The following is a 23,006-nucleotide window of genomic DNA, read 5'->3' on the forward strand; positions in this document are numbered from 1 at the left end:
AATATAATTAGCTACAGAATAGAACATTTCTGAAAACTTAACTTTATTGTGTAACCAAGCGTCTTATCATTTAAAAATTTTTGTTACATGTACAGAGGGTGCATTCCATTTCACACATGATGTGCATAATACATCATTTATCAATAATAAGATTTTATTAAGACCGACGTGAAATTAAATACTAAGTATAAGCATGTTCAAGCCTATAACGGTCAAAACTAAATCTTCTCTTCACTGTGAATTATTTAGGCATTGAGAAGATACATCGTTTATCCTTGTTTAACACTTGATGAACAACAAGGATAAGAGCCAGTTGTTCCACCTTTTAGTAAATTTTACCTATTGGGTAAGTAGCAATAAGATTACCCAATCACATACGCGGATTACCAGATTTATCTCACAGATAAAATTTACCAAAAAGTGGAACAACCGGCCCTAAATAATGCATCATACGCATCATGCGTGAAACGGAATGTACCCGATATGATAAATGAAATTGTAACAAAATATCGCATGCAATGAGTGCATCCAGAAGCACCGCTCACTGAGTTCAATGAACTCTTTTACATGTTTGATTTACATTTTTAGATCTAATGGGATATGCCATTTTGAAATCAAATACAAGAGCTCACTGAGCGCTCAGCGAGCAATCGTGCTTCCAGATGAACCTGTAAATCTTCGTTGGTAATTGGGCAAGACTGCAAAACGAATAGGCATGCTTATTGAGCGATTGTATATGAATGGGCGTGCTCGCTGAGCAATTAAGCATGATTGGTTGGATCCATAAGTAAGAACCAATCATACTCATTTGTTTGGCAAGCATGCCTAGCCGCTTTGTTGTTTGAACTCCACCATGAACCATTGGTTGGATTTGTAAGTAACAATCAATTATGTTTATTTGCTCAGCAAGCGGACTAGCCGCTTTGTCAACTTAAACGCGTCCATTGAGCGAGTTCAAGACGTCAAAGCGGCTAGGCATGCTTACCGAGCGATAGAATATGATTGGTTAGATCTTTAAGTAATAACCAATTATGTTTATTTGCTTGGCGAACAGGCTAGCCTATCTTGATATTTGTATTTCTTGCCATATTGCAGCGCATGCGCGCAATAATCAAGAATAAATAATGGAGAGCTGTTAGAGACCGATCAGCTTTTTGTTTGGTTAAATTCATTTGCGACTGTTTGCGACTTGCGGGATCTAGTTCATCCAATCTAACTTAAATAGAATCGGCCAACTAGAGCAAGTTAGAGCGTTCACTCCATATTTCCAGCCTCTTTCATTCGAATTATTCAGATTGGATTCTTTCCGGTGTGGACGATGTAGAGGGTCCGTTCTCGCCTGCATAACATAAATCAGAGGTAAATAGTCGCATACATTTTACATGCGATGATTTCAGATGATTCGTGTAGAGCTAATCTATCGTCGTTGATATTTTTCTAATAGAAATCGTGAAATTCGCGAGCGCCTCGAGAGACAAGTGGGATCTAACCAAGTAAGAATGTTCAATCAAAGCAACTCGTTGAGAACAGGAACATCGAATACATCGAATCCGATGCAAGATTTCGAAGTTGTCTCACCGCCAGACGACTCGGTCTCGAGCCTGGCGTTCAGTCCGGCATCCATACAACAAAATTTTCTAGTTGCTGGCTCCTGGGACTGTAATGTTCGTTGCTGGGAGGTAGAGCAATCGGGCAAGACTGTACCAAAATCCATGCAGAGTATGGCAGCACCGGTCTTATCTGTGTGCTGGAGTGATGTAAGTCCTTCGACAATTATACAATTAAGTTGATTAAATAGATTTTTATTAAGATTTGAAGTAGACGGGGTATATATATTCTCAACATTTCCCTGCAGTTATAATTCAGGGATTGTATTCTCAAAAAATATGCCATGTATAAAATATGAAAATGTAAAATATTGTAGTATATGTTATTGATTGCTTATGTATATTGATTGTTTTACATTTTTATCAAAACTTAAGTCATTTACATTTGTGACTCAATTAAATTATGTTCCTTTTCATTTTGATAAGTGAGATTCAACTGTTCAAGATCATATGTTTTACTAAGTTTTATTAACCTATGTTAAAAATAAGATTACAAATCTGTTGTTATGATAACTTTGTCATTAAAGTAAGTTTTAATGTTATCTAAGTGTAAAATACTCGCATAACTTTAGATTTAATATCACTTTTGCAAAAGGAAAAAGCATTATAGATTTTTTTATTATATTTGTATGTAATATTTTTCAAAATATTTTATCTCTCTTTTTTTATCCCCAATGTGAAATGAAAAAGAGGAAAAATGATTTATGTAAGAAGTTCAACTGAAGAAACAGATCTTATATATGGTGAACATGATTATCCAGATAGCATGGACATTCTCACAATATATATAGCTATATCAAGTTGCTACAATATTGCTGAAATGTTCCATACTACCTAGATGACTAAATAATCGTTAAATATTACACACTTATAATAATAAGCTATCTTATAATATGTAATAAATTATTTAATAATTGTTAGGATGGAACCAAAGTATTTATGGCAGGTTGTGACAAGACAGCAAAGTGCTGGGATTTGGCTACAAATCAGAGCGTACAAGTGGCAGCTCATGATGCGCCTATTAGAACATGTCACTGGATAAAGGCATCTTCATATTCCTGTCTCATGACTGGTTCCTGGGATAAAACGCTAAAGGTAATATTCAATTTTCACTTTTATTTTTGTTATATTTTACAGGTTATCAATTTTTTTTGTTTATTAGTCCATCAGTTTTCTTATAGCGAATTCGATCATTTGTCTTAATTGCATTATACTAAATTAGTATGTATTAAAAGCTATTATACATGAAATTAACAAAATGTATTGATTATAAAAAGAAAACAGCCTAAAGCTGCCTTTAATGTGCACTAATTTAGTATAGCGTGAGTGATGGAATTCATAATTAAATATTAGTCACTATATATTATTAAAATATTTTTTGATATTATTTAATTCTTCTATATATATCATAATGTAAAATTTCCAGTTTTGGGATTTGCGTAGTCCTAAACCTGGATTGATCATCAATCTGCCTGAAAGATGCTATTGTGCGGATGTTGTAAGTATACACAAACCATATAATAAAATACATTACGCTGATATGCAGCATTATTGATGTTAATAATATCACAGGACTATCCTATGGCAGTTGTGGGAACAGCTGGACGTGGTTTAATAGTTTATCATCTGGAGACCACTCCACGTGAATTTAAACCCGTCGAGTTGAGTCTAAAGTATCAATACCGTTGTGTGGCGATCTTTAGGGACAAGAAAAAAGTGCCGACCGGTTTTGCAATAGGAAGCACGGAAGGACGCGTTGCAATTCATCATCTGAATCTCAGTACAAAGGAGAACTTTACGTTTAAATGCCATAGGACCAATGGCACACCTAATGGATATCAAGATATCTACGCGGTTTGTTTAGATTTAGAATTTTGGTGGTTTTATTTAGACTTTCCATTAAAATGAAATTAAATTAAGGTCATGTTAAGCTTGTATCAGATTAAGATTGAAATTGGATTTAATCAATTAGAACAAAGAAAATGTATAGATTTATTGTTTTTAGCTGAACTTATTGTACAGTTTATCTTCTTTTTCTCCATGTTTTTTGGAAAAAAAAAGAAAAGATGAGCGTACAAAAAAAGCTAAAAAGAGTCTAATATCAAGTTAGTGAACTCTGTTTTCATCAAATTTCAATTTATTCTCAATTCTAATTTGTAGTCTGATACGAGCTTTACGTTTTTTATCTCCTTATTGTTAAACAAATGCACAATAATTTACCGATTCGTGATCAGGTAAACGATATAGCATTCCACCCGGTACATGGCACCGTAGCGACCGTAGGCGGCGATGGTACTTTTGGATTTTGGGATAAAGATGCACGTACTAAGTTAAAATCCTCCGAAACGATGGAGCAACCCATCACACGTTGCTGTTTCAATCACAATGGGCAGATATTCGCCTATGCTGTTTCTTATGATTGGTCGAAGGTATCGCTGTCGTTTGAAATACGATAATCGTTGAAAGGTCTGTGTGCAACGTTATTAATTTACAAATGTTTCAGGGCCATGAGTACTATAATCCAGCGAAGAAAAATCAGATCTTCCTGAGACCGTGTTACGATGAATTGAAACCGAAGGCTACTCCTTAAGCTGATGTCATTCGAGTGAAACAGTGTGCGAATCTAGGTGTAATTACAAGGTTCACGTATTTTCATTCAAAAACTGTGCTGTTGATACTTTCTTTTTATTTACAACTGTTAATATGCGTGTAATATAAAATACAGTTAAAATAGTAGTTATTAGCTTTTTTGTATATTATGACATAAAGAATTGGTACTACGAAGTATGTTTTGACGTAATATTATTTGTGTGTATTTGTTAGTATTTATCTTTGCACAAGAATCTGAACGCAACGATAAATTCTAAGATATTGGGCGATGGTAAATTGATACCATAACTCATAAAGTGAGCTAATATTTAAATAATCCTTCCAATAAAATATACATTTTTTTAACAAAATTGCATGTGCACGCTTTTTTTTACAATATCATTTCCTTTCTCCAGTTGAATAACGCGTTATATTTGAATAATAGTAACTATAATTCTAACAGTTCTGAATATTGTTGAAGAAATATAAGAAGCTAATATAATTATATTAATTAGGTAATGTAATTATATTATTATTATTTAGTTAACATTTATATTTAGCTATAATATGATCTATTCCTAACAAAGTCGAATTTAAATGACTTTTCTCACTAAAAAAAAATCAGAACTACCGGCATCAATCAGAACTTTCATGCACTTTCATGCATTAAACTTCTACAATAAATAAACCTGTATTAAACTAAATAATACATAAATTAAGCATACATCTTGTTTGTTCATAAATAAACTAATTACAATTAAAAAACATTTATTTACGTTAATAGGTTTATTTTCCAAAATAAAGTACGTATATACAAATGCATAAATTTGAAATGGCCGCGTTTCGTGCCAAAATGAATACGAGTTTGCGATACTTGAGAAATCTAGTGACTTTAACACAAATCGATCAAAAGCGGTACCAGAAGTTTCTCTGGCGGTACAGAACACAAATTCACAGAAATATAAACAATATGGCCGACGTATGAGATATATCGGCACGCGAAAGCGACAGTTTAATAAATCAATATTTAAGCTATGCTCATAGCCGTCAATGCCGTATAGACCTATCATTTAAATGCGCCGATCGACTAATTTTTTCGTGAGAGACATATTCTCCGCGTTACGATGTCGTCGGAGAAGGTAGGTTATGTAGTATCGACAGCTGTACTCTATATAAAATTATTTAATAAAAATATTAACGATACAAAAAAATTAACGATATAAAAAGGGAAAAATATATTCTATTTTGACCATCAAATTATATTCCTGTTCGTCTCATTCGATCTTCTGCTACATAAATTTTATGCTGATTTTCTACTATTTGTATATGGGATCTATTTTTTATTTCTGCAGTAAACTATTTTTTTTCTCATTTTAACCAAGTATCAAGCACACACTCTTATTTCAATTTAACTTTCAAAAGTGTAGTTCAACTAATTAAACTATAAAAAACAGATCTATAGAGAAATGTTTATTTAATTGTATACGTTTAATGACAGGTCCTTTATCGGCTAGACCAACCCCATGGCAGTGGTAACGTTTATATTTCTTGGCGTCCTGGTAATAGCACACATTTGGCTACAACAGGTTGCGATTCCACCGTTGCTGTTTTTGATAGACAAGGAGATATTCAGGAACGAATACAAATTTCCGGATTATGCACTGGCTTTGGCTGGGATTCAGATGGAGATCTACTAGCAATAATATCGCAGAATTCGTCAACTATAATTCTATGGGACGCCACGACTGGGAAAAAGGCCCAGATAGACGCGGGTGTGAGGGACGGGCTTACTTGTATGATGTGGGCAAAGAAGAGTTGTCTACTGGCTGTAGGGACACAGAAAGGAAATCTGGTGCTTTACGATCACATAAATGCCAAGTATGGTATCAGCCATAAGCAAGCAAATTATAAATAAGGTTTCCTAGCAAGAAACATTGTAATATAATGATCATTTCATCTCTACTTAACATTAGCAACAAGAATGTAATGATTCATTATACACAGCATATAATAGAATCTGAAGTTGATTATATCATTGTGTTTAGATTTTATATATATAAAAGCCTTTAATTCATAATCAAATATAGTATGAATGATCCTAATTCATCATTACTCTAACTTATACTGTCTCATTTTATGATTTTAAATTACAAAGTGAGACAGTTAAAGTGAAATAGTATACAGGGTGTTTGAAAAACGTTAGATTTAATATCTAGCGACGGAAATTGTTGCTTCTAAACATGTTTAGCGACGATGAATGCGCGCTTTACTGCGCTGGGCGATCCTATCCTGTCGCGCGCTTGCATTTGACAGTAGGCTGGACGAATTTAACTATTTTCATAAGTTAATAACTCGTTAACCATTGTAAAATGGTAGATGACTTTTCTTCTCAGTTTAGTCTATTCTACCCCTATGCGAAAGATTTATTCGTTACTTTTCAAACACCCTATATATACACAGGGACAGTATATATACTTTTCTCTCTTAGAATTTTTAACAAAATTATTCATGGCCAGACTCTGTTACATTCTCTAATTCACTGTATTATTTGTATCTCTTGCTAGAAAGTATTCACAATGTGTAAAATATTTTAAAATTGTTTCATTTAATTATTTTGTGTTACATAGGCGGATACCTATTTTGGGAAAACATAGAAAGCGTATTTTATGTGGTGCATGGTCGATGGATGGTCTTCTTGCTTTGGCAAGTGAGGATAAGGTTTTAACTATCAGTACGAGCGAAGGAGACACTCGTCGAGAGATAACTCTTCAAGGCGATCCGTCTCATATACAATTTAGCGAGATGAAAATGGATCACAGAATAGGCGGTGAAAATACGGTATATGATTTTACAATACTTTGCTATGAAAAACATCTATAAAATATTCATATACAGTTACTTTTATATACTCATAAATATGTTTAGGTATCCCTTATTGTTAGTAAAACGACATTGTTCTTGTACAATATTCTGGACCCAGAAAACCCTATCGAATTGGCATTTCAGAAACGTTATGGATTAATTGTAACTTACAAGTGGTAGTTATTTGCTAGTATTAAAAAATAATTTTAATAAGCTCTGATTTATTATATCAATTATGTGATGTACATGCATTTCCACTTTATAGGTATGGCGACGGTTATATATTGGTAGGATTCGAGGCTGGTTTTTTTATAGCGATATCTACACATATAAAGGAAGTTGGTCAAGAATTATTTCAAATCAAGAATCACAGAGATTCTTTGTCAGATATTGCACTGAGTCAAACAGTTGGTAAAGTGGCTACTTGTGGCGACAGTACACTAAAAGTACATAGTTTGCAAAATCTGGAGGAAACTGAGACGTTGATCACGGTGACCAATGAGAATGGAATTAGCAATATCGAATGGTCGACGGACGGAACGATGCTAGCAGTTGTAACTTACGTCGGCAATATTTTAATTTATTTGATAGAGATTCCAAAATTAACCAGCGTCTGCGGTAATAGAATAGCATTATTAACAAGTCTGATGGAAGTGGCTGTACATCTTTATACTTTAGACAAGGTATCTTCGTTAATGCATAATAATAGAGTAGACATTTTTTATCAGGACAAATTATATTTTCAGGACAAACCGAGCCCGCAAATAATCAATACTATAATAGAACCGGCAATATTAGCAGTGGGACCAATACATTTAGCAGTAGGATTAAATAATAGAGCACTCTTTTGGGATTTGTCTATAAACCATTACGATCAAATACATTTCGAAAGAGACTATTTGGCTACAATAGATAGTATACACTTAAACGAGACATATGTATCGGCACTATTCGATGGGAAACTGCAGTTGCATTCGGTAATTAGAAATTTTTAATTAATAATAAAAATTTCAAAAACAAGGCAGGCTTGTTAATTCTGCTTTATGCACAGATTAAATCCGATCAGGCTCTAATAAATAGTGAGAAGGATACAAAGATGTTTCCAGATTCAAATTCTTCCTACAGTAGAATAACGTGTCACGCACTTTGCTCTGATTTTCTAGTTTTTGGTAATGATGTAAGTTAGAATCATGAGATAATTTTGAATAATGTTATAAGTTGGAAGACTATACGCCTGTCTTAAATTTTTAGATGGGTCATATTATATATTTTTGCTTGGAAACGTTTCATCAATGTACTGAATTTATACATAACAATGGAATAAAGAAGCTATATCTGGATGCGAATGGAGTGCAATTGTGTTTCATTGACAATAAGTTGGATGTTTATGTGTTTGATCCGATAAACGAAGCGGCCATTGCTGTGCCTGATTGTCCTGATAACATTGATGATATTCTCTGGGATCAGAACATATTTGAACGTACTATATTTGCAGTGTATAACAAAAGTATTATTGTAACATATATTTTCGTAAAATACTTTATTGAAGGCAAGTAGACCTGAATGAACGTTATCCATTATTACTATGAAGTCTCACATACCTAATTATGTCATGAACAGGTACCAAAATAATAAAAATAAATACGACCAAGTTGCCATCAGACTCAGTGCCTTTACTAATGTACTCTGGCGAAGTAACGCTGAGTACAATGGGTAGTAAATTAATACAATTAACATTAGCATCTCACGAAGAAGTAGGGAATATCGTGGAATCGAAAAAAATTAATGAGATTTTTGAGAATCAAATTTTATGTAGACGGTAAGTTTTACATAATCCAATTTAAAAGGAGGGAAATGTGTATAAAATATTTAAAAAATGCTTTTGAATTATTTTTTAGATTTCAGCAAGCATGGAGTAGTTGCGAAAAATTAAACGACAAAGATACATGGTTAAAACTGGGACAAAGTGCTATTGCAAATTTAAATGTCGAATTTGGTAAGTGTAATGTTATATTATTGTTATATAATTATGATGTTGTATTAATGTTATACAATTATTAATTTTATATATTATAATATGTTATATTATTGAAATATGTTAATTGAATTGATCGTATGTGTGTGTCATAGCTATTCGCGTATATCGGCAAATGGAAGATGCGGCAATGGTGTGGACATTACAAACTATGGAAAATATAGATGAATTGGCTTTGTTGTGCGGCCACGCGTGTATATTACTAGGAGATTATAATGAAGCCGAAAAGTACTTTCTGCAATCTTCCGAGCCTGTACAGGCTTTGTATCTGAGGAGAGATTTAATGCAGTGGGAACAAGCATTAAGTTTGGCGCAAAAATTAAAACCCGACGAAATCCCTTTTATCGCCAGAGAATACGCCCAACAATTGGAGTTCACGTAAGATTTTTTAAATTAATACCATTAAAGTCGTTAAAAATAAAGATTAGATTATATGTGATGATAATATATAATGATTACAATTAGTAATAATGATTATTAGCCAATTATTTATCTTTAACAAAATATTTTATAAAAATATGTATAACAAATTTGTTATATTACAAATATATAATAATTAAATATATCTCTTTATGCAGAGGAAACTATCCAAAAGCTTTAACAAATTACGAACGCGGTCTAGTCGACTACAATACGTCCACTTTGGCTGCGCAAAATCCTCATCATCGAACTCAATGTTTAGCGGGAATAGCGAGAATGTCTATAAGATGTGGTGACAGCAGAAAAGGTGTTGGAATAGCTATGGATAATGAAAGCTCGAGGCTACTACGGAAAGAATGTGCAGAGATTTTAGAATCAATGAAGCAATTCAGCGAAGCTGCGCAATTATACGAAAAGTCAGAATACTTCGATAAAGCTGCCTCTGCATATATAAAATTAAAAAATTGGCACAAAGTGGGACAGCTCCTACCGCAAATATCGTCGGCAAAAATTAATATACAATACGCTAAAGCCAAAGAATCTGAGGGTAAATATGAAGAAGCTGCCAAAGCATATGAAACCGCCAAGGATTACGATAACATAATCAGAATTAATTTGGAACATTTAAATAATCCTGGTAAATATATTTTATATCTCGTTTTGCTATCTCATAAGATATATTAGTAATATTCGAATGACATGCTTAATTATATTATTTTATTCCACAGCTCGTAGTGTTGAAGTTGTTCAACAAACTAAAAGCATAGAAGGTGCAAAAATGGTTGCAAAATATTTCCAAAAGATGAATGACTATAATTCAGCTATCAAATTCCTAATTCTATCAAACTGTCACGATGAAGCCTTTCAATTGGCCAATCAGCACGGCAAAATGGAATTGTACGGAGAAATCTTGGTAAACACGATCGATGACACTAATGTCCGGAAAGAAGATTTTAGAAGCCTCGCAATGCATTTCGAGTCTCAGAAAAATAATCTTTTAGCTGGAAAATACTATTTCCATGCTAAAGAATATCAGAAGGTAAATTTGCGATATCAAGTATTATTTATATACATCAATTTTATTTATACATTATTTATACAGTATCAACGTTTTGACGTGTTTCTTTTTTTAGGCTTTGCGACATTTATTAAAAGCTGCTCAACTAGTTCCAGACGACGATAGAGCAATTACTTACGCCATAGATGCTATCGCATCTTCTAAGGATGATAAATTAGCTAATCAATTAATAGATTTCTTATTAGGTGGCGATGGAATACCAAAGGTTATTATATTTATATGTAGATGTTGCTTAAAACACAAGAAATATCGAGTGATCATTATTGATCATTTCTATTTTTTTTAGATAAATATTATATTTTTGTACAAAGATAGAATTCTGAATTTTTTTAACTTTTCAATAATTATGTCTTATACTGATGAAATATTTAGTTTTTCACTACTTTCTTTATTTTTATAGTAATTTATTTGCTTAGTCCTTTTAATGAGTAAAACATATTACTTCTAGTGTTACACAAATTCTAATATGTTTGTATCCCCTATTTAGGATCCGAAATATTTATTCCGATTGTACATGGCTAGAAAACAATATAAAGAAGCGGCTAAAACAGCGATTATAATTGCAAATGAGGAGCAAGTTAATGGTATGTATTTATGTCGAAAACACATATCGAAAACACATAGTGCTGCAATTATGGACTTTTTATTGCAGGAAACTACAGAAACGCTCACGACGTTTTGTTCGGTATGTACCAAGAATTGAAGAGAAATAAAATTACGATACCCTTGGAAATGCAAACCAATTTAAGACTCCTTCATTCCTATATTTTGGTGAGATTGCACGTGAAGAGGAGCGATCATTTACGAGGCGCCCGAATGCTTATAAGAGTTGCCAATAATATATCAAAATTTCCTTCACGTTAGTATAACAAGAATCGCTATCCGCGGTAATTAATGCGAAAATGCTCGAAAAATGCTCAATGTATGGCACAATAAATACATTATACATTTCAGATATTGTACCGATATTAACTTCGACTGTAATAGAATGCCATCGGGCGGGCTTAAAAAACGCGGCTTTCAATTTTGCTGCAATGCTGATGCGCCCTGAATATCGGGGACAGGTCGACGCGAAGTATAGTAAGAAGATCGAGGCAATCGTCAGGAAACCGCCAAGAACGAAGGATATTGAGAATGAGGATGAACCTCTTACTCCGTGTCCATACTGCAAGAGTAGACTTCCCGAGACTGAAGTAACCTGTGATAAGTGTAAAAACACCATACCTTTTTGCATCGCAACGGTAAAGCTCTTTAATTGTCATTTATTAACGAATATAAAAAAAGAAACCAGTGAAGTTTCTATCGTTATTATTTGCAGGGACGACACATCGTGGAGGATGATTTTACAGTATGCCCCCAGTGTGATTTCCCAGCCATCAGAAGTGAATTTTTAAGGTAAATATTCTGATCAAAACTTTTCTCAGAATTTTTATGTGATTTCAAACATTTTTCAGAGAAGTACTATATCTTTTCGAGAAAATCTTTTCTTAGAATTTATGTGTGTGTGTGTGTGTGTGCGCGCGTGCGTGCGCGCGCGCGTGTGTGTGTGAATTCTAAAATATTCTAGAATTTCTCATTTTATAATTTCTAAAAAAAATACCCTTTAAACTTTTTAAATTTTATCAAAAATTATAGAAATTGGAGAAATCTTAAAAATCTTAAAACATTTTAGAAATTACGTTTATGAAGAATTTTAGACACTTTTAAAAGAATATTTTTTTAAAAAGTTATAAAATTATTCTAAATAATTATGAATTTATTATAAAAATTTCGAAAAAAAATTTCAAAAATATCACAAAAGAATGTAAATACTATATAAGATTATCTATTACAATATAATTTGTTACATCTAGAATTGTGGAATCCGAGGAGACTTGTCCAATGTGCTCAGAGCGAGTTAATTCCGAAGCCGTATCGTCCGTTACTGATATCCGTCCATACCTCGACTACCAGGAGGAGAAAGTGATTATAAAGGCTTAAACATGTAAGATTATAAAAGTTCAAACATGTATAAACTTTTTATACATTTAAGAGTACATAAATGTATGAGAGGCAGCTATAGCTCACACAAACTAGGGGTACAATAGAGAGACAGAGTTTATATAGACATTTGCATATGTGCTGCGCGAATCAGAGCTGCCTTGTTATTATCGCGTTATCTCGGGCAAACGCAACGTAATTAAGAGATAGCGGTGCCTTTATCTACAAACAATAACAGTAGTAAATAGGCTATTTCTATCGACTTGGAAGTGATTGACAAAGCGTCAGTATTCTCGATACAACAGTGCCGTCCACTATAAGTACAATTTATCTGAGTATAAGTAGATTATATTATATATATTATATGTATAAAAAAACTTATTGTCATTTGTTACGCAACTGCGTTTTAATGTAGATGATTGCCATAAATAAAATGACTGATTCCAATATATGATATATCAAACAAATCTGTATAAACAAAATATTAGGTTTGTCCTTCGCAGTTGTTTTTGTTAAAAGCAACATTTTGTTAAAAATGCTGTTTTTAAACGCGCGCACGCCAAACTATTTAAATGGTTTTATAACAAATATTTAACACGTTAATAACGTCCACTTAATGTTTTTATATACCATAGAAACATTAGAAACGTTTTAGCTAAATGTTTGTTAAACGTAAATAATCTTAGATTCGGTAGACATTAATTGCTTTCCATTTGCACACAAATGGAACTGAGACTGAAGTGAGCTGAGTATTTCATACTCAGACTAATGTTATTATTTGCTTAGTTTGATAAAAAGTTACCACATGATAACACAGGTTCGAACCTGACTTTTAAAGTGAGTTTACGGGACTCATTAAAACATACGGTCTCAATCTTGTGCAGATTATAGGCACAAACTCAATTAAATCTCACTTGTTAGAATGTAAAAGAAACGCGCATTCAATTGAGTTATAACATCACAAATGAGAAGTATCTAAGAATCGATGTAAATGGAAAGCTATTGATAAGAATGAATAATATCTTGAATAAAATTGACAATTGCGTCAACCCAAGAACACAAATCATAATATCAAACTGACGCCAAAATGATTACCAAAAATCACTTTCAATTATTTATGACTCATTTTAACGTCATTTTGAACGTTTTCCTGAATTGTTTTACTGGGGAACAATTATGATTACTGTCCACAACGCATGAAATATTTTACAAATATTTCCAAAATACTTTATTACAAGATTAGAAATATTTCAGAAATTTTTCATGAAATATTTTTAAGATACAAGTATATCTAGCAAATTAAAGTTCTTGTTCTTATAATATTTATACAGTATTTCTAAAATATTTTTTTGTAAAATGTTTTAGTGCAATATTTTAAAATATTTTACAAATGTTTACCAAATATTTCTGTAATATCTCATTGAAATATTTCAAAAAATGATTTACATAAAATATTTTATGCTATGTATGGAGATACGATCTACAGAAAGTATAGGAATTTTAGAATAGATAAAGTTGCCGTTTCGCGAGTTGTTTTGCGTTACGTAAAGTAAAAAAAAGAGAGTAAAAGTAACGAGGATGCTATTATAATCATAATAGTATTCGTTCGGTCCCGTGACCGTCATAATTGCGGTGGGGCTAACCCAGTTGCGACGGCGCAGATGTATGCATAGGAGATATCTAGAGCACGTGACTTTACGTAGCATGACTTTGAAGAATCGACGCGCATAATTATATACGTTTTTCTTCTCGTAAATTACTGGATATAGGCATCTGACAATACATGATCGAGACCCTGAAACGAAGTCCACGCGTAATAACAAGGCGAGAAAACGATCCTCGTATAATTTATTATAAAATTTTATATAAGAAAATTCCACAATAGAAACGATAATTTCCCAATCGAGGTTCGTAATCGTCTTTTCTCCTGTCGCGACATAACTGTTTCTTGCTCGACAAGGGGAAAGGAAGTGAGAAACGGTACACTCGGCATTCTAGGCTTCGCGGAAAAGCAAATGAGTACAACTATACAGAAGTATAGATTATGTATACTTTGTATGTTGATACGATTAACCAACCCACTCGATATCAACTAAAGATAACATCAATCTAATATAATTCCCCTGGCGAAAATAAAAATCGAAGTGTAAGTTAAATGTCGAATATAATTAAGGAGACAGAATATAAAAGAAGCATAAATGAAACTTGAACGTTCTTTTATTTTTCGTTGTCTCAATTTTCGCCTCTTAGGCTCATTTTCACTCACGGTTAACTCTTAATCGAGGTTTTAACTTGTTTCTCATCTCTTTCCAATTATAAAATTGGAAAGAGACAATGAATAAGTTGAATCTTGATTAAGAGTTAACCGTGAGTTATGGAACTCTGGACCTTAAAAATTTAATTTATTTTTCTGTTACTTTTTTCTTACATTTGACGCACTGATTTTTATTTTCGCCAGAGTACAACATTCAACAATATAACTATTATGTAACACCATATATTTGTATTACATATAGTTATATTATATTTATACCAATATAGATTATTATTTCTACCAATGTAGATTAACTTTAATCTCAGTTCAATTTACTTTTAATTTTTTAAATAATATACTCATATCCACCAATGTAAATTAATTTTAATTTTAATTCAATTTAATCTTTATATTTTTCTAAGTACAAGTATTTAAAAAAAAAGAAAAGTAAGTTGAACCGAGATTAAAGTTAATCTACATTGATGAAAACGAGTATTATTATATCGTTAAATGCGAAATTATAACATAGATGTTTCAGTTTTTCGACTGGAAACATTTTGAAGTTCCTTTAAATTTTAAATGGAAAAAAATTTCAGCGAAATGTCGAAATAAATGCCCGAAACACTGAATTATGAAGCTGTGAAGATTCGTCGATTTATGTTATGATCTCTTATACATACTCTCTTATACTGTATATACGATGACATCAGTTATGTCAACGGTGAGGATGCAAAGTTTCAGTTTTTTGCTACATTATAATATTGCATATATTACTAGTATTATGACACACATATATTAATACACTTAGCATTAATAATTATTAATCATTAATAACAGTGATTCTCCAAGCAGGAATCACGAAATTTACGGCCGCGAGCTATATGGTTTATTAGAATTGAAAATTATAGTAAAAAAAAAAAAGAATAAATGAAGAATAGAAAGAGATGAAGAGAAAGAATTAGAACTGATTAACAAATTAGTGAAATATAACTAATTAATAAATCAAAGAATTAATCGGTAAACTAATTTATATTTCATAAATTAATTTATAAACTTCATTTATGGTATAATTAAAAAACTAATTTTTATACAAATCGACAAGTCATACGGATTGCGACATACAAAAGTAAATTCATTGGTGTTGCTTTTGAAATCTTTAAAAATATTTCTATTCGAAACGAGATAAATTTTATATTCTAACGTTGAAAAAGAAAATTCCGAGTGTAAGAACCCACACAATCAGAACAAGTCACAAAAAATAACGTTAAAATGAATCGTAAATCGTAAATGATTGAAAAGTGACTTTCAGTATTTTGGAGTACATTGTCACGTCATTTTGCTGTCATGATGACTTGTGTTCTGCTTAGGAACAGCAACGTGAACAAACTTCTTTTCAGCCTTTCTTGCCATCTCTCAAACAATTTTGTCAAAATCCTACTATAGAAAGGTACATATAATTTCTCCATATATACAGGATGGATTCATTTAAATCTTGAATATTTCATTTATTTTTGATAATACAAAAAAATGTTTCAAACAAAAGTGGAACGATTTCGAGGGGAACGTATTTTGGTCATGTTGTTTCTTTTCTAGGTGGAGGCGTCAAAAAGATATGAAGGTCACCTCCACTTTTTTAAATGAAATTGTATAATTTTTTTTACACAATATGATTTCTCTAATATTCTGCATATAAAATAATGAGATGAATCAGTTAGTGTAAAAAAAACTTATCGTTGCTTTAAAAAAATATATATGCAAAATGAATAATTTTTTAAATAAGCAACTATGTGTTTTCTTTCCACCAACTGATTCATCTCATTATTCTGTTCGTAAAAGTACTAATGTATGATTATCAAAAAGTTAATAGTTTACGAGTTATTTAACATTTTATATCAATATGTGTCAGAATAAAATGTAAAATATCTTAACTATTGATTTGTTGATATTATAATAAATATTATAATTAATACTTTTATATGCAGAATAATTATAGGAAACATATTGTGTAAAAAAAATCATATTCAATTTCAGTTAAAGTGAAGGTAAGCTTCATATCTTTTTGACGCCTTTATCTAAAAAAAACCCAACATGGCCAAAATACGTCCCCCTCGAAACTTTTTCACTTTCATTTGAAAACATTTTTTTATATCGTTAAAAATAAACGAGATATTTCAGATGATCAATTTAAGTAGACCACCCTGTATAATATACTATTATACTTTAACTTACTTTATTATCTTAATTAAAATTATAGAGTGAAACACAGTATTAGTTAGAATAATGAGATTATATATATATATAAAGGGGAAAAATTATATATACTCTAAAATCTTTTGAGAGAGTAGAATCTCACATTATATAAATGAAAATTAAGCCAGGCTTGAAAAAGAGTCGCTCAATTTTTAATTTTAGGTGCGAGTAGATTTCACTCTTCAGAGATTTAATTCATTTAGAAAGCATCTTTTTCTCTCTCGTGAAATTTTGACAAAATCTCCACTATAAGGTCTGTTCTTTTTAGCTAAAGTTCTTGCATGGTTCACCTTCCTTTTCTCTTCACGTTGGAGTGGAAAGATGAACCATGCAAGAAGTCACAAGAAGTTGGGCTAAAAGAGAAACAAACCTATAGTCCCCATTGCGTACGGCCCTGAAACGCACCACCGCGGTGCAGCCACGTAGAAGGCGGGCAAAGGCGACTCTCGTCTCTCTGCGCCGCTCGTACCGCATACGCCACATGCCTGGTGCCACATGCCAAATGGGCGGAGGGAAAGGAGAGAAACCGTAAAGCGGGAGGGGCAAGGGAACTACGTAACGCGCACGGCGTACACCGGTACGCATCGTTCGTGTCGTACGATTATCATCGCGCGCGCCGAGTTCGAGTTCGAGACATTCGAGTCGTCGTCACGCATGTCGGCGAGCGGCGCCTAGTCGGCCGATATTAGTACGCGGGTTTCCGACGATCGTCTCTGTTTTCCCGCCACCCCGCTTCCCGGTGTACTCTCTATTTCTCTCTGTTCTGTTTTACTCGTCGGCAAGCACGCGTCGCACGTATACGTATCATCGCGCGTACACGTACGCACGCACGCACGCACGCATAAAAGTATTAGAAGTTCGGAGTTCGGAATCTCGGGAGCGCGCACACCGCGTTTCTCTCTTTCCCGGCGCGGTTGATCGTAACCTCTCGTCTTCCTCGGCGACACTCCTCTGCACTCCTCGCTCGCCCACTGATAGACTCGGATCGGTCAGTTTGATTTTGGTCAAGATGGCCGAGAAGAGCGGCTCGCCGGCCGCCACGGCCCCGGAACAGCAGCAGCAGCAGCAGCAACAGTCGCAGTTCCTGTTGGACTTTATTTCCGAGATCGTGAAGAACCCATTGAACCTCGCCCTCGTGGGCGTGATCGCTATTCTGGTGTATAAGATCTTCAAGAGCCGCACCCGGCCCGAAGAGCCCGTGCAGGAAGTGAAAAAGCTGCCGAAGCTACGCCGCGATTTCACGATCGAGGAGCTGACCAAGTATGACGGCAAGGGCCCGGACGGCCGGATACTCGTCGCCGTCAACGGCAGCGTTTACGATGTCACCAGAGGCGCCAGATTCTACGGCCCTGGTGAGTCGTCGCCGGGGCATTCCGCATCAGCGGATCAATTCTCCTTCACCCGCCGATCTCTATCGAACGATGTTTTTTTCTTCTCCCCCTCCTGATCACGATTTAATTCTCCGTCTCTTCCTCTTCCCTTCTTTCTCATTCTCATTTTTTTCAATCTGTATTTCTTTTTCTCTCAGATTTCATTAGCCATTTTTTTTATTAGTCTCTAGAAGGAGTGTCCGATGATATCATACTCCTCTCGAGCAGAAATAAAATCGCGAAAGTCTCGCGATCGTCACAACCAATTGTGTCTCTCCAATTGCGCCGCGATACTAAGCTAACGATAGCGGTTTATCACGTTCCGTGACGTATAACCTGGTGAGAAGGCCTAAGTATGTAGCACGGACGGATGTAAGAAGCCTGTTCTTTTCACGGTTTCATCTTTCTACATTATGAAGGAAAAGAAAGAAAGGTGAACGTGAAAGAGTTCAGTTGAAAGAACAAGCCTGTGGTTGGCAAAACTCGAGAACTGAAAAATTATATTTGGAATCTATAAGCCCACCGAGCAAAGTCATAAAGTTGATAAGCGATTGCAGCTGAAATCATTTGAATTAGCACCCGAAGGAATGTCGCACACTTGTTCTCCTTGTTTTACATCCTTGATTTGATTTCTAATAAAGATAAGACTGTTCAGCAGAAAAACAGCTCAGTCATAAAGTTCTTTAATGATATAATAGATCCTTGGTTCGTTACTGGATTTAAATGTATGAATTAATAGCTATATTCAGCAGAGAAAACAATTTTGCAATTGTTGTAAAATTCTTTAATATGATTATTTTGTACATTTAGATCCATAAGGAACGAAAGGCGAGAATCAGTTGTATTAAAGAATTTTACTACATTTACAAAACTGCTTCTTTTTTACTGAACGTAGCCATTGCTCATGTTTAGCAGAATGTATATTCTGCAACTGTTGGCAGTTTTTTTCTTCATTAGATAGAATATATTCCTCTCGATGTAAAAATATAATCCAATTGAAACGAAGAAAACTTTTACCAGTTCCAAAATATAATTTGCTAAATGCAGTCATATTAATTTTACAATACTTGTGAAGCTGCTTTTTCTGCTGAACGCAGACAATGTGTAAAGATCCAATCGATTACGTGTCTTTAATCGAAAGGAATTGTACGTGATATGCGTAGACATCCTTCGAAAATCTTATGCTTAATATACATTTTCAATAATGAATGGGCCTTATGAAGAAAAATTTATTTACTTCAGTTTTCATGAACAATTCAAATTATGCGTTTTCAGTAAGCGATAATAGTTCTTCCAACAGAGAAAGAAATGTGAGATGGAGCTACTTTGTAACAATGCACTGATTATATAATTTATACATGTAAGAAATGAGTATGGAATTCTATTTTTAAATTAATTATCGTTAGTAGAAGGAGAAGACTTGATTTACAAATTTCAATCCACATAAATCCATTTATATTTTCTACTTAATGTCTCAAAACTCCACAGACTAAGTATTGCTATTCCTATAGGTGGACCCTATGAAGCGTTTGGTGGTCGAGATGCCAGTAGAGCACTCGCGAGGTTTGAAGTGGTCGCTGCGACGGATAAATATGACGATCTAAGTGACCTGAACACTACAGAAATGAATTCTATCAACGAGTGGGAAGAACAATTTAAAGGTAAACAAATTCGTGCGTATTGAATAAGCGATAGTTCTTTCAACAATAATAAATAAGAGATAAAGCTATTTCGCAACACTGCACTAATATATTTACATAATTTATATATGTAAGGAGTAAATATAGAACTCGATTTTATTTTAATATTAATTCTCGTTAGTAAAGACTTTCTTTTGAAAGTGTTATCTATGTAGAAACAAAACATTCTAAAATGATATAGACTGCGTTCGATCGAACTCCTTCAGCACTTTCCGCACTTCCATTCTTATTTTGTATTTAATGAACGCTAAAGGCAGAATGATAATAAACGGATAAGCATTCATACCAAGTATAACCGCAACATATTATAGGATACAGACTTTAAACTCTATGTAGATATTCTTTTTAGTGTGATATTTTCTTCGCTCATAATGAAATATGAGATAATGTATTTTATTTCTGAGTCAATATTAAAGCTTTGAATCTCATGAATAATGAATGAGAGCACGGTTCAAGGCTTTTTTGTTACGTGCGTCCGTTTTAATTTACGTTTTAAATGTTTAAAATAAATATAGAGACACATAAATAAATTATTTAGAAGAACGATAACATTATAAATACAATGTTTGCTTTAATTACAGAGAGATATGATTACGTTGGAAAATTATTAAAGCCTGGCGAAGCACCGACAAATTACTCCGATGAAGAGGACGAAGGTAGCCAACGGGAAACTGAAACAAAATCGGAAAGCTATGATGCAGAGAAAAAAGCGGATCATAACAAGGCTGCCGAAAAATCAAAGAGCGATTGACCGCATGATCGTATGTTGGAGGCAGAACTGTTACAGGAGCACACTACGCACACGCTGTTGTTACAGAAATCTTTGAAATTGTCGCTCATGAATATATTTCTGGACGTTCGGCCGAATATTTTATTACTTGGTAACAGTAACCGGATAAAGAGGCGAAATGCTGGCTTTTAATATCGCATTGGAAATACATAAAACACATTTCCGAAAAAGCTGGTGATTATACTACGTAAAGACTTTATTTGAGCGCCCAGTTCGCCGATCAGCGTGCTGACGCTTGTGTCTTTTAATGTTTTTATATATGTACAAAAGATTTTCTACCAAAAAACGCTAAGCCGAATCAGTGGCATGTAACAACATACATATTCCATTGTAGATTCTTGTTGAATTACTTGTATTTCGCTATACAACACGCGATGACTACGCGCCTGTACCCGCACGAGTACGGCGATATGATAAAGCTGACGTTGCATTTCAAGTTTAGTTTTAAGTCTGCTTTATGGAATTTAAGTCCTCTCACGTTCATGCAGAATCGCGAATTAAGAAAGAGCCACCGAATTGTGGGAGAGAGAAGGGGAGAGACAGGGGAGAGAAAGATCATACAAAGACATACACTTTGGAATAATAAGCTTGCGAATGATCCGAATGGCGCTTGTTAATTCTGACCAAGCGCTGAAGATATAGTTATATTAATGTTACATTTTTAATATGTAATTGTATCAGAAATATAATTATTATCAAATGATGGAAAATGTACCGATTCAGAGGTCTTTCTCTCACTCGCGATTGTCTCGATGAGACAAATTGCATTTTTTTTTTTCATGTAAAAGTTTTAATTGCTGAAGTAGTACCGGAAAACTGAGCATAACGCGTGCATCTCTTAACAGTTTATTTTACATAGATGAAAATAACAAGTATATGAAATTTTTTGTGGTGGATTTTAGTATTGTAAAATTTTGTTACAAAAGTTCAATAGAACCGGTATTCATAGATAATCCGTTTTTTTTTCGTCTTAAGTAATGTGTCTTGAGATCAATATAATTCTATTTAATTTATATATTTTCAGACGACTTTTTAAGGGCGGGCTTTTATGAATACTGTTACTCTAAGATGTTACATTCGTAAATATTCGCGTACTTCCGCGTAGCGTTGTCTCTGACACTGCGGCGCATCGATTTATTAATGCTATTTAATGGCTTTATTCACCAACAAAATATGGTTTTGGTAAATAGTTATATCTGAAAATAAATTTACAAATAAAGATTAATATTAGAGTTACGTAAAATATATATACATATATCTATATTTCTACAGTGAAAAGTTTGCATGCACTTCTTGCGTATAATTTAAAACTACGATATAAGTCAAATTGTATTTTACATCTTGTTAGCATTTAAAATGACAAAAAAAGTATTTATTGTATATCACGCGTTGTGCTAGTTACTTGAAAAAATGGTGTATATAACTTAACATGGTTAGATAGTATTGATTGTGGCAAATAAAGTTTTATTATTGTTTATATTAATTTAACGGCGAGTGCACGTTCAGTTTAATCGTCGTCATGTACACGAAGAATATATACTTTTATTCTCTAATTAATTATTTGGAAAGAATTTTTCCTCTCCATTCTCGAGACTGCGATCATTCTCAGTATTATGAGTATATATTACTTAACGGGCGTAATGTTGTAACTTATAGAGATGACAAAGATAAATTAATATATATGACTTTAGAAATAACGTTAAAAATGAAAGCAGTCGGATTATAAAAAAAAGATCCTTATTTCAAGCATTCGAAGTAAAGTTTAATTTATAAATATTAATAGATTTGTTCTTAGCTGAACTTTTTGTACTTTATTTCTTTGTGACTTCCTATCATTGTTGATTGTTTCGTTTTGAAAACAATTACATTTTAGTGCCGATAATTGACAAATTTTGATTATGCTGTTTTTTCACAAGAATAACGTTAACGATTCGCGGCGGAGTCTCAGCCAACAGGTGGCATTCTTGTTCCCAACAGAGTTGGCAGAACGCGCCCAATATCACCATAGCTGCGTTCGGGAATGCACATCGAGTGCCTCCAAGCCCTCCAAATATCATTTTGTCCTTGTTAT

The 23,006-nt window shown here is 33.4% G+C and overlaps 3 protein-coding genes across 4 annotated transcripts; all 3 read left to right on the plus strand.

Annotated features, from left to right (window-relative positions):
- The first annotated feature begins 1,137 nt into the window (after nucleotides 1–1,137).
- On the plus strand, nucleotides 1,138–4,530 carry LOC108752244 (mRNA export factor). The gene is made up of 7 exons (XM_018492944.1): nucleotides 1,138–1,359; nucleotides 1,445–1,757; nucleotides 2,529–2,702; nucleotides 3,034–3,105; nucleotides 3,180–3,461; nucleotides 3,842–4,036; nucleotides 4,111–4,530. Exons 2-7 carry the CDS (start codon nucleotides 1,500–1,502, stop codon nucleotides 4,195–4,197), a joined length of 1,068 nt encoding a protein of 355 aa, XP_018348446.1. The 5' UTR covers nucleotides 1,138–1,359; nucleotides 1,445–1,499; the 3' UTR covers nucleotides 4,198–4,530.
- Nucleotides 4,531–5,176: 646 nt separating this feature from the next.
- Nucleotides 5,177–12,880, plus strand: LOC108752219 (WD repeat-containing protein 19). Of its 2 annotated transcripts, XM_018492898.1 has the most exons (19): nucleotides 5,177–5,335; nucleotides 5,695–6,074; nucleotides 6,824–7,034; nucleotides 7,122–7,234; nucleotides 7,324–7,741; nucleotides 7,805–8,035; nucleotides 8,110–8,235; nucleotides 8,310–8,607; nucleotides 8,679–8,877; nucleotides 8,957–9,054; nucleotides 9,189–9,471; nucleotides 9,672–10,150; nucleotides 10,242–10,552; nucleotides 10,647–10,796; nucleotides 11,079–11,175; nucleotides 11,244–11,450; nucleotides 11,546–11,832; nucleotides 11,910–11,986; nucleotides 12,445–12,880. In XM_018492898.1, the coding sequence occupies exons 1-19, from the start codon at nucleotides 5,321–5,323 to the stop codon at nucleotides 12,569–12,571; spliced, it is 4,107 nt and encodes a 1,368-aa protein (XP_018348400.1). In that variant the 5' UTR covers nucleotides 5,177–5,320; the 3' UTR covers nucleotides 12,572–12,880. The 2 variants fall into 2 exon arrangements, with proteins under 2 accessions (XP_018348400.1, XP_018348401.1); XM_018492899.1 differs by lacking the exon at nucleotides 8,110–8,235.
- Nucleotides 12,881–17,592: 4,712 nt separating this feature from the next.
- On the plus strand, nucleotides 17,593–22,492 carry LOC108752348 (membrane-associated progesterone receptor component 1). The gene is made up of 3 exons (XM_018493137.1): nucleotides 17,593–18,427; nucleotides 19,957–20,106; nucleotides 20,727–22,492. Exons 1-3 carry the CDS (start codon nucleotides 18,085–18,087, stop codon nucleotides 20,894–20,896), a joined length of 663 nt encoding a protein of 220 aa, XP_018348639.1. The 5' UTR covers nucleotides 17,593–18,084; the 3' UTR covers nucleotides 20,897–22,492.
- The last annotated feature ends 514 nt before the right edge of the window (nucleotides 22,493–23,006 follow it).

The sequence above is a fragment of the Trachymyrmex septentrionalis genome, unplaced genomic scaffold (genome assembly GCF_001594115.1).
Source record: "Trachymyrmex septentrionalis isolate Tsep2-gDNA-1 unplaced genomic scaffold, Tsep1.0 scaffold6, whole genome shotgun sequence".
Classification (NCBI taxonomy): domain Eukaryota; kingdom Metazoa; phylum Arthropoda; class Insecta; order Hymenoptera; family Formicidae; genus Trachymyrmex; species Trachymyrmex septentrionalis.

Excerpts from the sequence above, each read along its gene's own strand:
- LOC108752348 (XM_018493137.1), top strand. The coding sequence starts at position 18,085 with ATGGCCGAGAAGAGCGGCTCGCCGGCCGCCACGGCCCCGGAACAGCAG. Across the intron at positions 18,428-19,956 it reads CGCCAGATTCTACGGCCCTG|GTGGACCCTATGAAGCGTTT; the intron begins GTGAGTCGTCGC and ends CTATTCCTATAG. Across the intron at positions 20,107-20,726 it reads GTGGGAAGAACAATTTAAAG|AGAGATATGATTACGTTGGA; the intron begins GTAAACAAATTC and ends CTTTAATTACAG.
- LOC108752219 (XM_018492898.1), top strand. Across the intron at positions 9,472-9,671 it reads GCCCAACAATTGGAGTTCAC|AGGAAACTATCCAAAAGCTT; the intron begins GTAAGATTTTTT and ends CTCTTTATGCAG. Across the intron at positions 11,451-11,545 it reads TATATCAAAATTTCCTTCAC|ATATTGTACCGATATTAACT; the intron begins GTTAGTATAACA and ends TATACATTTCAG.
- LOC108752244 (XM_018492944.1), top strand. The coding sequence starts at position 1,500 with ATGTTCAATCAAAGCAACTCGTTGAGAACAGGAACATCGAATACATCG. Across the intron at positions 3,462-3,841 it reads GATATCAAGATATCTACGCG|GTAAACGATATAGCATTCCA; the intron begins GTTTGTTTAGAT and ends ATTCGTGATCAG. Across the intron at positions 4,037-4,110 it reads TTTCTTATGATTGGTCGAAG|GGCCATGAGTACTATAATCC; the intron begins GTATCGCTGTCG and ends CAAATGTTTCAG.